Genomic DNA, 12107 nt, shown 5'->3' with positions numbered 1-12107 from the left:
TTTCCAAAGGTCAGGCCTATAGGTTAGGAGCCAACAAGTCCGCTTATCGCCCCGTCGGGGGTCTTTTTGCCCTTTATTGGGGGTCCTCCATTTAAATCGTCCTGTTCCATGCTTCGGGCGTGAAGGATAATTTCATTCCAGAAAGGCGGGAGGTCGATCGCATATGGATCACCTACATATCTTTTTTTTCACGGTTGGGGGGGGGGGGCTTTTCCTCCTTTTTTTTTTTTGGCCTCCAAGCCAGGCAGCTCAAATATACTGGAGTCGTGTTGGCAAAAATGATGGGTGGCAGCTGCCGGTGCGTGCGGTGTGTGCCTCTGCAAGGCCACCTGGCGCCTGGGCTTTGACGTCCACCAACACCCAAGTGGCGTGCTGTCCGGCCGTCTCTGACCCAGCTCAGCATCTCTCATGCCACCAACTCATGTGAACTCTGCAACAGCAGCCGTCTGATTATTCTGGTAAAGAAACCTTGCTCATTTGGGTTAATAGTGTGAACTTTGACATTGATACTGTCCTTCGATGTAATTAAATTGCATTGTTTTTTATCCTTTCTTTTAAGAGCACCGCCATAGTTAGTTCTGAGACAATGTATCTTTCTTTCCTTGAAAATGCAGTGCCATCCAGTTCTGCAATTGCTACTCTTTCTACCGAAGCCTTGCCAGTTCAGGAAAAAAAAGGAACAGCTGAAGCTTCTAACGATTACCTCATGGATGGAATGAAGGAATGTGGCTGATTAACGTTTACTTAAAAATGGGTAGCTCGGCTGCGGCCGCACCAAAAGGATTCACATCACATGCGAACATGGGGGAGGAAGAGGAGTCAATCATCCAAATGGCAGCCCGGTGGCCCATAAACCTTGTCTGTCCGGCTGTACCCGCCTCCTACCGGAACATTTTGTCATGTTCCGGCTGCTCATCATAGGCTAGGCTTTAAGGTAGAGCTTTCCAGCAATGATTTTTCCCACGGCAGATGCACGCCAATCTACCTTCACGAGAAAAACGTCATTCAGAGTTTCAGACAATGAAAAACCTGAACTTTTACAAGGTTTACAAGCTACTGCTATTGCTACCATTTATATCCTGAAACTGCCTGATCAAGTTCACGCCTTGCTTTAAAGCTCTGAATTCCTGTCAATATTGGCAGGGAGAGTTTTTTTTGGTCGAGAGGATGGGGTTAGGATTGTTGATGAAGAAGCGCAACAGGTGCCAACTCGGCAGTTCGTGCGGCTCATGTACATGGCTGCAGTTCAGCAGTCCAACTCCGAGCGTGACACTGCACTCGGCGCTCACCTGTTCCCCTCTCTTCCTTTTCCGGTTGCTTCCGCTCGCCGACACTCACTTTTATTGAACGCACGGCATGGTAGGTCGGGAGGTTGGTGGAAGAATCAGCAGAGCAGGCGGGAGTGGTGGAGCACAACTGAAATCTGAAGAAGCTGGAGCTCAAGCTCATTTTTTTTTCGTGGCAGTATTCTAGCCCTGGTTTCGGTTACTCCGTCGGCACCCCTGTGACATGCCTGTTCCAATGGCAATTCTCCACAGATGCTAGAAAGAGTTGGTGCAGATGTACATGTACTGCTGGCGAGCAAGGGAAACCAGATGTATTTTTGGCTTCCGCGATTATTATACAGTTCATGCTCAGAGTATATACGGTGCTAGATGTGCGACAGCCACCAAATTTCTGCTCTAACAACGACTTGCTACGTTACAGCTCATCTAGGAAAAAGACCTGCTAAAATTTCATAATTGCATCAGGAAGCATATGCCACCAGTGTTCGAACCTGCAACCAACAGATCGACCATGTGTTGCACGATGTATGTGCTTCCGTCAGAAAACAGCGATTACAGAGGCGGCTGGCTTTGCCGGTCTGCCCTCCTCCGATCACTGCTGCCTCCACTGCATTTTCCTCGATCCGCCATCGGAGGAAAGAGAAACATTTGATTTTGATTGAAACATTTTGTCTCCAAATAGGTACAGATTGCCAGATTGGTGACTACGCTGTGGCCACCGGTGGCCAGGCAGGCGCCGGATGGCAGGGGACCGTGGTGTGAATTGGCGATGACAACGCGCGGCGATAGATGATGGGCTGAACATTGGATTTGGTGGGCTGCGCAAAGTCCTCTAAAAGGGCCCACCATAAGGAGCATGGGAGGCCCAACTAAGGTTTGTCTTCGTCCCCACCGGTCTACCCTTCCGATTAGCGGCGGGTCGAACAAGTCTCCCATGTGACGGTGGTTTCCTTGCCTCCTTGGCAACCGACAATATTGGACTCGGACGTGCGTACGATTCTGAGCTTTTCCGTTTTTCAATTCAGATTCGAATCAGATCTTAGCAGTGTAGGAGTAGGGATTGCGGCCACAGGAATTGAGTTGAGTTCAGATACGAATTGCAGGGCTCCAAGATTAGGGAGGACGGGACGGAGAGGACCACATAATAAGGAGTTGATGAGCGGCTGGACAACCAAGACTACGAGGAAAGAACAGAGATGCCGAAGCGGCCGGCCGACGCGCGTGGCGGCGGTGGCCGTTCAGCCAAGCTCCCTACTCGGCAACGGAGTCACCTCTACCTTGTCCTGGACGACTGGGAGATGGGAATACCTCCGGGCGCGGTGACGACAGCAGGTAACGGCGGCAGGACGATGGAGGCGAGCTTCACCGGCCGCCGCAGTTTCCCCGTCTGGGTAGCCGCAGTTTCCCCCGAGACGGCGGCGTGGTGGTGGGCAACGGGGGATTGGGGAATGCGGAGCGTGGTGGATTGGAGCAGGAGGGAGGGGGATTTGATCTCTGCGGGGTTTGGAATTGGCACTTGAGCGCGAGGAAGCACCGACCTACCGTTGGGGCAAGCGCAACGCGGGGCTGTTTGCGGGTCCACAAGTCAGTCACACAAGTCTGGTGGCGCCAGCCCATATAGGCACAATATCTATTTATCTTTCGCATTTTATCTATTCTTTACTTTGTTCGTTTGTTAATTAATTCCACATTATTATCTACATTAATTCACATATATGCATGTAAGTACTCACTCATGTTTGGTTACTCCTCCATCAGTTTGTAACATGTGTGTTCCTCAGTTCAAAAGGCATGTTCCCAGATTTCAATTCAAAGGCAGGTAAAAATATACAAGAATGGAAAAGGAGCTAGTATAATTTTTTAGTTTCCAATTCATGCCTCTACGGCTCTACCACACCTGCGTACGCTCAATACAGCTCGGACTCAGAGGTACTGTGCTAAATGTGCAACACCCGTTAAATTTCTGCTGGAGGTTTGAAGGCACCGCAACAAATAGAAAATGTCCTGCACACTGTGATTTGCTTCCTTGTCAAAACTCATACAAAAACATCGATTACAGCAGTGGCTGCCTCTGGTTGATCCGATCACTGATGCTACACACCTTAGAATGGACAACTTTTACAGCAGCAAGGAGCCAAATTAGGAGGTAAACCTCCTCAGTAACAGGTATCACACTAGAAATCACTATTACAGAATTTGCATTGAGAACGTGTGGTAAACAAAAAGTTACCCTCTTGCTCTCTTGAGCAGATATCGGAGAAAGAGAAACCCAAGAACAAAGGTTTGCCAAATCCGAAACCAGCCTATAGCATTCCTTGGATAAACCATTTCATCAATAACCAGGCATATATATGCCATAAATGACACCGAGCGAAAAACAAATAAATAGATGCCAAGCACCTATTTGGACGAGCCGACTGGTGGAAGAAGGCAAGCAGCAGAAAACAGAGTCAGCATCCAAATTGTTACATCCAACCAAGTAAATATGGTCGGCCATCCAGTTCTCTTCTCCTCCTTTCATGCCAATAGGACATGATTTAACATGATCTTGGGACAATGGGACTGATTCCGCGCCGCCGCAGAGCAGCTCCCCCGATCCCCACGTTGGCGCTCAGATGCATCATGCATCTCCACCCGTCTCTCCCTTGCGGGCCACCCACCGGGGACATGCGGTGTGGAGCGGATGAAACAAGGGTGGCTGCAAGTCGCCGCGCCGCAGCCAACCTTCGCCGGCTCTGTGTCGCGCACATTGATCACAAGTGGCCGGCTCGTCAGCTCTGCCCAATCCGATCACGGTTCACGGCAGAATGGGAAACTTTTTACAGCAGTATAAAAACCATTTGCGGGTACATCTCCTCAATAACAGGCATCAAGCTGGAAATCACTGTTACAGAATTACAATGTGTATGTGAAAAAAAATCTACCCTCTCGCTCTCTTGAGCAGATACCGGAGAGAGAAGATCCCAAGAGCAAAGGTTTGCCAAAACCACCCTGTAGCATTCCTCGGATCGACCCTTTTCGCCAAGAACCAGGCATAAACGCCTTCACCAAAATGCAATACAACGGCTGTTGCAAAGACTAACCGAATCACCAACATTGAGCGAAAGACAAATAAATGGATGTCAAGCACCCATTTCAACGGGCCGATGGGTGCAAGGCAAGCAGCAGAGAATATAGCCAGCATCCCAATTGTAACAGCTAACCAAGTAAATATGGTCGGGCCATCTAGTTCCCTTCTTTTCCGCTCCTGCCAATACGAGATAGTTGCAGCCAGGCCTTCCCGAGGGCTCACCATGGGTACATAGCCGAGCTCCTCTCTTGCTTTCAAGAACGAAAAGTAGTGTGTAACACCAACCTGCCACAATTAGCAAGCAACATCAGATGTATTATTTACATATCCTTGAACAGCGGGACTAGTATCTTAACTTTTGTCCAACATCAAACAGAAGTATTATTTTGCAAGTCGTCAAGAGTAGTTCAGTAGAGATATCCCTTAAAACGGTCTGATTCCTAAAAATTAATGATGAAATTGGCATGACCGTTGCACTTGCATCTGACTGTTATATTCAAATTTCAAAATTCAAACTATGCTGGATTAGGTAAACTGGCAATATAAAAGAGAGTAACACAATTGGAGGACAAAGAGGCTGACCTTATACACTTCAGCAGGAAGAATTAGAGGCTGAGGGATCCATTTGCTATCAAGCCACGGATAGAACATTGTAGATATGAATAAAAATATTTTTGAAATGGAAAGGGCGACAGAGGTATCGAGCGTCACTCGAGGAACTGCATAACCCAAACTTCGAAAGAGAGGGCTGATGATAAATTCAAAAGTGTTGCATGGTGATCCTGCGAAACAGTAATAGCTCAATAAGGCAATGAAATGTATAATTGCATATATAATCACCGTGCTCTATATCATAGCCATTTGAAACAAACAATTTTTCAGGGATACTTCCCTTAAGGAAGAATAGTCTAAATCTAGCCTAGTTCAAGGGTTCAGAAATTACTGGGTGTAATCATATCTCATAGAACACTGTGTACTTGTATTGCAAATAATTATGTTATTCAAGTAATAGAATCCTGGAATACCTCAATATGGGGGAAAAAAAAGAATTGTGTGCAGTCTCTGTAGAGCATTAAACTTCAAACTTTTAGTGTTCAAAAAAAGTGAGGAGGAAAGTAGCTAAATAATTAACTTTTTTTTTGGCATTTCTGCAAACTTCAAGACAACGAACCACGAATGTCTTCTCTAACTAGACTCATCAAGAATTTTCCAAATTCAAGTAACAAAAAATTGGCAAAGATGGCACCTGCATGAGTGTCATTTAGGCCTTGTTTAGTTGCCCAACTTTGGGGTGCCAAAATTACTGTAGCAACACTGTAGCGTTTCGTTTGTATTTGTGAATTATTGTCCAAATATTGACTAATTAGGCTCAAAAGATTCGTCTCACAAAGTACAACAAAACTGTGCAATTAGTTTTTGATTTCGTCTACATTCAGTACTCCATGCATGTACCGCAAGTTTGATGTGATGGGGAATCTTCTTTTTGCCTAGTGTCAAAGTTGGGTTTTGGAGTGAACTAAACATGGCCTTAGTAACACATCACAAAGGCTAACAGTAATTACCATCACAGATGAAATACGCCTGACCAGCTGCTACAGGGATTCCCTTCCTGTCAGGAATGTCATCTAAAAGTCCCATGCTTGCCAATATCAGAGCAAGAACTAGATTGTCTATGTATACCCAATCTGTCTTCACATCTGGGCCCCCAATCTTGAAGAATGCTAATCCCAACTTTGCCATGGACATGATTCTTGGAAGATGGCGCTCTTCACCTGGCCCATATATAGCAGCAGGACGAATTGCACATGTATAAAGACGAGTACTTTTATCACCCCTGTAAGATTTCACTAAATCAGCAAGACAGACTGCATATTATCAAATGCCACTCTGAGTTACAAACTGAAACCAAATGATTGTTGTTATTGCAGGTCCATCATAAGGAGTGATTGTGCATGACATCACAATCTAAAGAATTGTGCAACGAGTAGCATTAGCATAAACTTTTGTTTCTAATTGTCGTTTTGGACGCCAACATGGTCTCCAACAAAATATAAAACATTTACAATACTTTTTCAACTGTGCACCCGCACAAGAATATTAAAATTATAATGATATCGAAGTACTTTGATGGCAAATCCATTAATATAAATTAATTATTAACAACCTTGGCTGCATGTATTCTAGGGTCTATCTATTTTGAGGAGCAGGTTGAATTTAGCTTATTGTGCACATGGCATTCAAGCCTAGCAAAGGAGAAGGGTAAACTTACTTAGCTGGCCGCCCATTACTCTTCAGCACCAACTGTTCAGCAACTGATTTGCTGCGCCCATAAGCGTCAACATGGTCTTCGATCGGGAAATAAGGCAAAGCCTCATTTCCATTGACAATTGGCTTTCCTCCAAACACCACGTTGTACGTGCTTACATACACAAGCCTTCTGACACCATGCTCATGGCAAGCGTCAAGTACATTGCAGGTCCCGTTTATATTAACCTCATCGGCCCTACCAGCCTGCACCATTTCCTTCCCTGACATGCCATAAGAAGCAAGGTGGAAAACACAGTCCACTCCACGGAAAGCCCTCCCCACATCATCCTTCTTTCTAATGTCCCCTGTAAAAAAGAGGACATCAGTTTAAGAGACTGATGGTTAATTTTCGGAAACCATGTATCGGTTACCAATGGTTGCTCAAAGTAAATATATGGGTAACCAATTGCATCAAAGGGGGGAAAATGAGAAGGTAACTGGGTGATTGTAGGCAAGACAGGATGGTTGATATTGATAGTGCTACTGTAACTATGTCCAAAAGCAACTAAGCAGGAGCCGCTACCTATTTAGATACACAGATTAAGCAGAGATTAAACAAGTAATACAGGCAGTGTTATCTCCTCAGCGTGGACACACTAATTGCAACTTGATTCAGAAGCGGAATTACAACATATTAAGGAATGACAGCACTCGAGAAGCATCTACTCTTAATAGCAATCCATCTGCAACTTAGGATGGGGGTAAATCACATATAGTTATCCTCTATGTATATTATAATTGCACTCGACTCACGGCCACAGCCACAGCCCACAGTGAAGCAAAACAGTGGTGATTTGGATTTGGTGATGCATCGATCTGAACCGAGGAGATGGGCTAAGGAAGGACCTTGGAAGGTGCGGACGCCAGCGTCGAGGAGCTGCCGGGACCAGGGGGAGGCGGCGCGGAGGTCCAGGGACCGGACCTCGCGGGCGCCGCGGCGGAGCAGCTCGAGGCAGAGCGCGGCGCCGACGAAGCCCTGTCCGCCGGTCACCGCGAACCGCACGCCCTCGATCCCCTCGTTCGCGCTCAGATGCATCTCCACGCGCCCCTCCTCTCGCTAGCGCGGCGACTCGTGCGCAGTGGACTGTGGAGCGGAGAAAACGAGGGTGGGCACACAAGTCGCCGACGACGGCAATCACCTGGACCAGCTATTCAGAAATAACTTTTTTTTTGCGAATATATAACTTTTTTGTTTTTATTAGAAAGACATCACACAACACAACCTTCGGAATTGGAAACTTTTAGAGCAGTAAAAAGCTTGGAATCACTGTTGCAGAATTTACAGTGTGTATATGAAAATAGTTCGACACAAATTCACTTTCTTGCTCTCTTGAGCAGGTACCGGAGAGAGAAGATCCCTGGAGCCAACGTTTGCCAGAACCACCCTGTAGCATTCCTCGGATCGACCCTTTTCGCCAACGTGCAGCGCGACGGCTACGGCAAAGACTACCCGAGTCACCAGCAATGAGCGGAAAACGAGCGAATCCACTTCAACGGGCCAACGGGTGGGAGACAAGAGGCGGAGAATATAGCTAGCATCCCAAGATCTGAAGCCAGCCAGGTAAATATGGTTGGGCCATCTAGTTCTCTCCTCTTCCGCTCCTGCCAATAGGTACATAGCCGAGTTCGAACCACTGCTTCTCATTCCTGAGTGATTTTAGGCTCAGACGTATTTACTGATTAGTGCTACTATTGCTACGTCCAGAAACAACTGTGTAAGACAAACTGCTTAATTTGAACCACGTAGATGCGACAAAGAACTACGGAAATGGGCAGTATCCTCCGAGAGAGCACCAACTAGCAGCTTGATTCTGAGCCTCAGAGGTGATCAGGTGGAACTGCATACTAGGTAATCTGAGCGTCTTATAGCAAGGATTGAGCAATCCATCGATGCAAAATCAGATGGAGTCGGTATAACTTCTTGCTCTCTCTCTGTTCCAAATTGCTGCTCGTTTGGACTTCTCTAAATACACTTTTACCGTATATTAGATACCCACTCTTTCATAGATTCAGCTTCTGCCTCTGGGGAAGTGCTCACATCAACTCCAAATTATATCTAGATACATAGTTTTTGTCGTGCGTCTAAAAAATTAAAACTAAAACAACCTACAATTTCAAATGGAGGGAGTAATGCATATGAGGAGTACACTGCCACCAACCAATGTGATTGATGATGGAGCCATCTGAAGTTTGAGAATTTGGCGAGGAGGTACTACCTTGGAAGAGGCGAATGCTGGCGTCGATGAGCTGCTGGGACGAGGTGGAGGAGGCGCGGAGGTCGAGGGACCGGACCTCGCGGGCGCCACGGCGGAGCAGCTCAAGGCGGATGCACCTCGATCCCTGCGAACCACACGCCCTCGATCCCCTCATTCACGCTCAGATGCATCTCGCGCGGTGGCGGCTGCATTGGGGACCGGAGAAAATAAGGCGGAGTAATGAGTCGCCGGCTTGCCGCCGCCGCCGCCGACCAGGGCGCGCTGGTGCCACTACGCTACGCTGCTTCCTGGTGAGACAAATGTATGTATTTCGATTAGGATCGTATTCTATGGTTACGATTCTACCAGATATGTCTTTTTGATTCTGTCGTAAAATATAGGCGCTTATGACCTCCCCTCGTCTTGCGGTAATAATTCCTCTAGCATTACGACCTTTACCACAACGGTACCATCCGTGGATCAATTTATTTTTGGATTTCACTTGCCTAGTTCTGCACTTCTGCACGATGCGGACGAAAACCGTAAAACGACACGCTTGTATTTTCTTTCTCTACGAGTGCCAAACACGTTCGTTGACGCTTTCACTAAAAAATCTGGAACGAAGTACCATTCGTTAAAAAATTCAGGAGATGAGAATATGAGATAAACAAGCAGCAGCTTGCATAACATTGTGACTACCATGCCCCCCCAAAAAAAGTCGCACTCGCTCAGGAAGCTCAAAAAATAAAGGTCCCACCGAGATTTGAACTCGGGTTACTGGATTCAGAGTCCAATGTCCTGACCACTAGACCATGGGACCTTTGCTGGTAGCGGAAGAAAAAGAACTTATTTATCAGAAGTAGAGAACCGAGCCTGTTTTCAAAAAGACGTTTGGGTACGCACAAAATAGTTCCTAGATCAATCCTTCTACAAAGTTCAAAACAAAAACACAAAATGGAACCAAAAGAATCGATATGTGGTTGTGTGATGTCGAAGTCGAGATCTTATAGAATGTAGATAGGATTTTGACCTACCGCCTATGGCAGGGCCATTTTCACACGGAGAATATGGTAGGCCTAATTCGGACATTAGTACTCGACATTCCAGCCTAGTCCAGTGTTGCCACCATCAGGGTTAACCAACGATTGATTAACATATTGTTTGAGTAGCGCGTTGCTTTCGTGCAGATTACAAGATTGGTTACAAAATTAGGCCCCCCACCCCCAGCGTGTTGCATTTTTGACAGGGTAGGAAGCCATCGTGTAGATTGCACAGACGCCCTCCGGCTTCCCGGTGCCCCTCTTTATCCTGACGTACCCTTGCTCTCCCCAGTTCTTCCCCCATGAGTTCTTCATGACGATGTAATCCTGGCCGTACGATGAGCCGTATCCGACGGCCGTCAACGCGTGGTCAAGCTCGTCGCTGCAAGCCCCGTCAAACACCCCCTGCAGTCAGACGACATGCACAAAGTTACTTCTATCTGTGACGTCATCTGAAAAATGCAGGCAGCCAATGTTGTTTACCCCTTTGTAGAACTGGAAGTCCCTGCTCCCTGCAGCTATCCCAACGCTGACAGGCTGATGAGCCAACGCTTTCAGCAGGCTGATCTCACTGTTCTCCGGGACATCCTCGTATCCAGTTATAGTGACCACACTGGCATGAGGCTAAGCACGCCAGAGCAAAAGAAGAACCCTTGTTAGAACTTCATGCGATGCAGTTTACATCTGAACATCTGATGAAGGAATTTTGCCCTGTACGAACCTGTCTTTCTTTGCAGTATCCCTCCTCCATGAGGTACGGGTAGTCTTCCTCGGTGTGGATGCCCTGGTTCCCCATTATGAAAGCGAATGCGAAGTCCATGATCCCCCCTCCGCAGCCATGATCCAACGTGGTGTCGCAGTCCATCAGCTCCTGCTCTGAGAGCGATACCAGCTTGCCCGTGTCGATCTGGTTGATGCCTTCAACTGCTGCCACCGTTGAGAAGGCCCAGCAACTCCCTGCAAGAAATTTTCTTCTTGTTATCGTCGAATTACTCTTGCTCAGAATTCACCACATTTCGGTTGAATTGGTACTGAATGTATGCTGAAAAAGGATTGTGTGCATTGTTCAGAGACTGGACTCACCACATTTTCCTTGGTTCTTGACCGGCGTCACAGCTCCCTTGTACCTCCAGTCCACTGCCCAGGGCAGGTCAACCGCATTCGCATACCTGAACGTTGTTGGAGGGCGTGGTGATGCACCTATTTTTGACAAACCTGGCTTTAATCCCTGATAACTGGTCTTGAACTCCTCATGATCAATGTCGGCAAACTGATTCAGGCCCAGCCAGTAGCTCCCGTTCTTCCTGTTCGTTTCTGCAATGTGCATCAGGTTCTTCTTGAATACCTCATACCTCTTCACCTTCTCCTTCGGGCTGGCGTAGATCTTGCTATGCTTGACCGACCAGGAGGTGAAGAGTTCAGAGAGTCTGCTTGGCAATGCGAGATCCTCCTGAGAGTATCCGACGACGGAGGGGTCATGGTGGTGGCTGGCAGAACATGCTGCAAATGCTAGGCACAGGAAGAGCACTAGGAGCTTGGATTCCATGGCAAGTGGCTGCTGCTATTTGTCTATTTCTTGTCATGGAAGGTCTAGGATCCATGAACACATTTATACTCGTCATCTATGTTTCTTGCACGTAATTCACTGCACCTGATATGGCTCTTCTGGCTGAAGCTTTGGAAGAGCAGTGCCTTGCTTTACCAGGAAGCTGCTGTTGCGGGTATGCTTCTGTTCCACAAGTTCATATGAGAACGCTTGCAGTGCTTCTCCGATGCCTGTTATGATGTTTACATCATGATTTAGGTAGCATGCATGATGGCTTAGAATAAGGGTATCTTATGTCTAAATCTTGCAGCTATACACACCAGTTGGAGATAACTTGTTCGACCATGCAAAGCAGCTGTCGAATGGTTTTTTAGAAGGATTGCTAAGCATCTTTTGCTCGTGTGCTCAAGCCATCACCAAAGGAAAGTACATCATACTATTTTATTCTCTAACCAACTACTTGCATTTTTTGCTTTCACCCTGAAGAAGCAACGCAGGAAGATAATGTAATGGTGCTGCTTCAGTAAACGCATGGACGAGTTCAGCCGGATGGATGGAAATTGGAAAAGGCTGCCAGCAATTAGTGGGTGTTAATGTTTTTTTCTTCGGGTCAGACATTTTGTGTTCTGTTTGGTACTGTCTTGTTGTAGGATGCTTTGCCTT

General features: G+C 46.8%; 2 protein-coding genes, 1 long non-coding RNA gene and 1 other non-coding gene across 4 annotated transcripts; 1 reads left to right on the top strand and 3 right to left on the bottom strand.

Annotated features, from left to right (window-relative positions):
* The first annotated feature begins 2074 nt into the window (after nucleotides 1-2074).
* LOC111256036 lies at nucleotides 2075-3157 on the top strand. The gene is made up of 2 exons (XR_002676110.1): nucleotides 2075-2273; nucleotides 2390-3157. It is a non-coding gene; the product is annotated as an uncharacterized LOC111256036 (long non-coding RNA).
* Nucleotides 3158-4082: 925 nt separating this feature from the next.
* Nucleotides 4083-7826, bottom strand: LOC101782329 (short-chain dehydrogenase/reductase family 42E member 1). The gene is made up of 5 exons (XM_004953629.3): nucleotides 7510-7826; nucleotides 6626-6968; nucleotides 5919-6190; nucleotides 4939-5138; nucleotides 4083-4641 (listed from the first exon to the last, which is right to left on the bottom strand). Exons 1-5 carry the CDS (start codon nucleotides 7697-7699, stop codon nucleotides 4207-4209), a joined length of 1440 nt encoding a protein of 479 aa, XP_004953686.1. The 5' UTR covers nucleotides 7700-7826; the 3' UTR covers nucleotides 4083-4206.
* Nucleotides 7827-9606: 1780 nt separating this feature from the next.
* On the bottom strand, nucleotides 9607-9678 carry TRNAQ-CUG. Its single transcript has one exon. It is a non-coding gene; the product is annotated as a tRNA-Gln (tRNA).
* Nucleotides 9679-9975: 297 nt separating this feature from the next.
* Nucleotides 9976-11487, bottom strand: LOC101781927 (cysteine protease XCP1). Its single transcript, XM_004953628.3, has 4 exons — nucleotides 10982-11487; nucleotides 10620-10855; nucleotides 10382-10522; nucleotides 9976-10303 (listed from the first exon to the last, which is right to left on the bottom strand). The coding sequence occupies exons 1-4, from the start codon at nucleotides 11442-11444 to the stop codon at nucleotides 10067-10069; spliced, it is 1077 nt and encodes a 358-aa protein (XP_004953685.1). The 5' UTR covers nucleotides 11445-11487; the 3' UTR covers nucleotides 9976-10066.
* Nucleotides 11488-12107: the final 620 nt, after the last annotated feature.

This window comes from Setaria italica, chromosome I, assembly GCF_000263155.2.
Source record: "Setaria italica strain Yugu1 chromosome I, Setaria_italica_v2.0, whole genome shotgun sequence".
NCBI lineage: Eukaryota > Viridiplantae > Streptophyta > Magnoliopsida > Poales > Poaceae > Setaria > Setaria italica.
This window is presented reverse-complemented; position numbering and strand designations above follow the sequence as displayed.

Bases quoted from the DNA above. Each gene is read 5' to 3' on its own strand.
- LOC101782329 (XM_004953629.3), bottom strand. From the start codon at position 7,699: ATGCATCTGAGCGCGAACGAGGGGATCGAGGGCGTGCGGTTCGCGGTG. The intron at 6,969-7,509 runs GTCCTTCCTTAG...TCTTTTTTACAG, and splicing joins TGGCGTCCGCACCTTCCAAG to GGGACATTAGAAAGAAGGAT. The intron at 4,642-4,938 runs GTCAGCCTCTTT...TAATTGTGGCAG, and splicing joins TTCCTGCTGAAGTGTATAAG to GTTGGTGTTACACACTACTT.
- LOC101781927 (XM_004953628.3), bottom strand. From the start codon at position 11,444: ATGGAATCCAAGCTCCTAGTGCTCTTCCTGTGCCTAGCATTTGCAGCA. The intron at 10,523-10,619 runs GTTCGTACAGGG...TGGCGTGCTTAG, and splicing joins GATACTGCAAAGAAAGACAG to CCTCATGCCAGTGTGGTCAC. The intron at 10,304-10,381 runs GTAAACAACATT...GTCTGACTGCAG, and splicing joins ACTTCCAGTTCTACAAAGGG to GGGGTGTTTGACGGGGCTTG.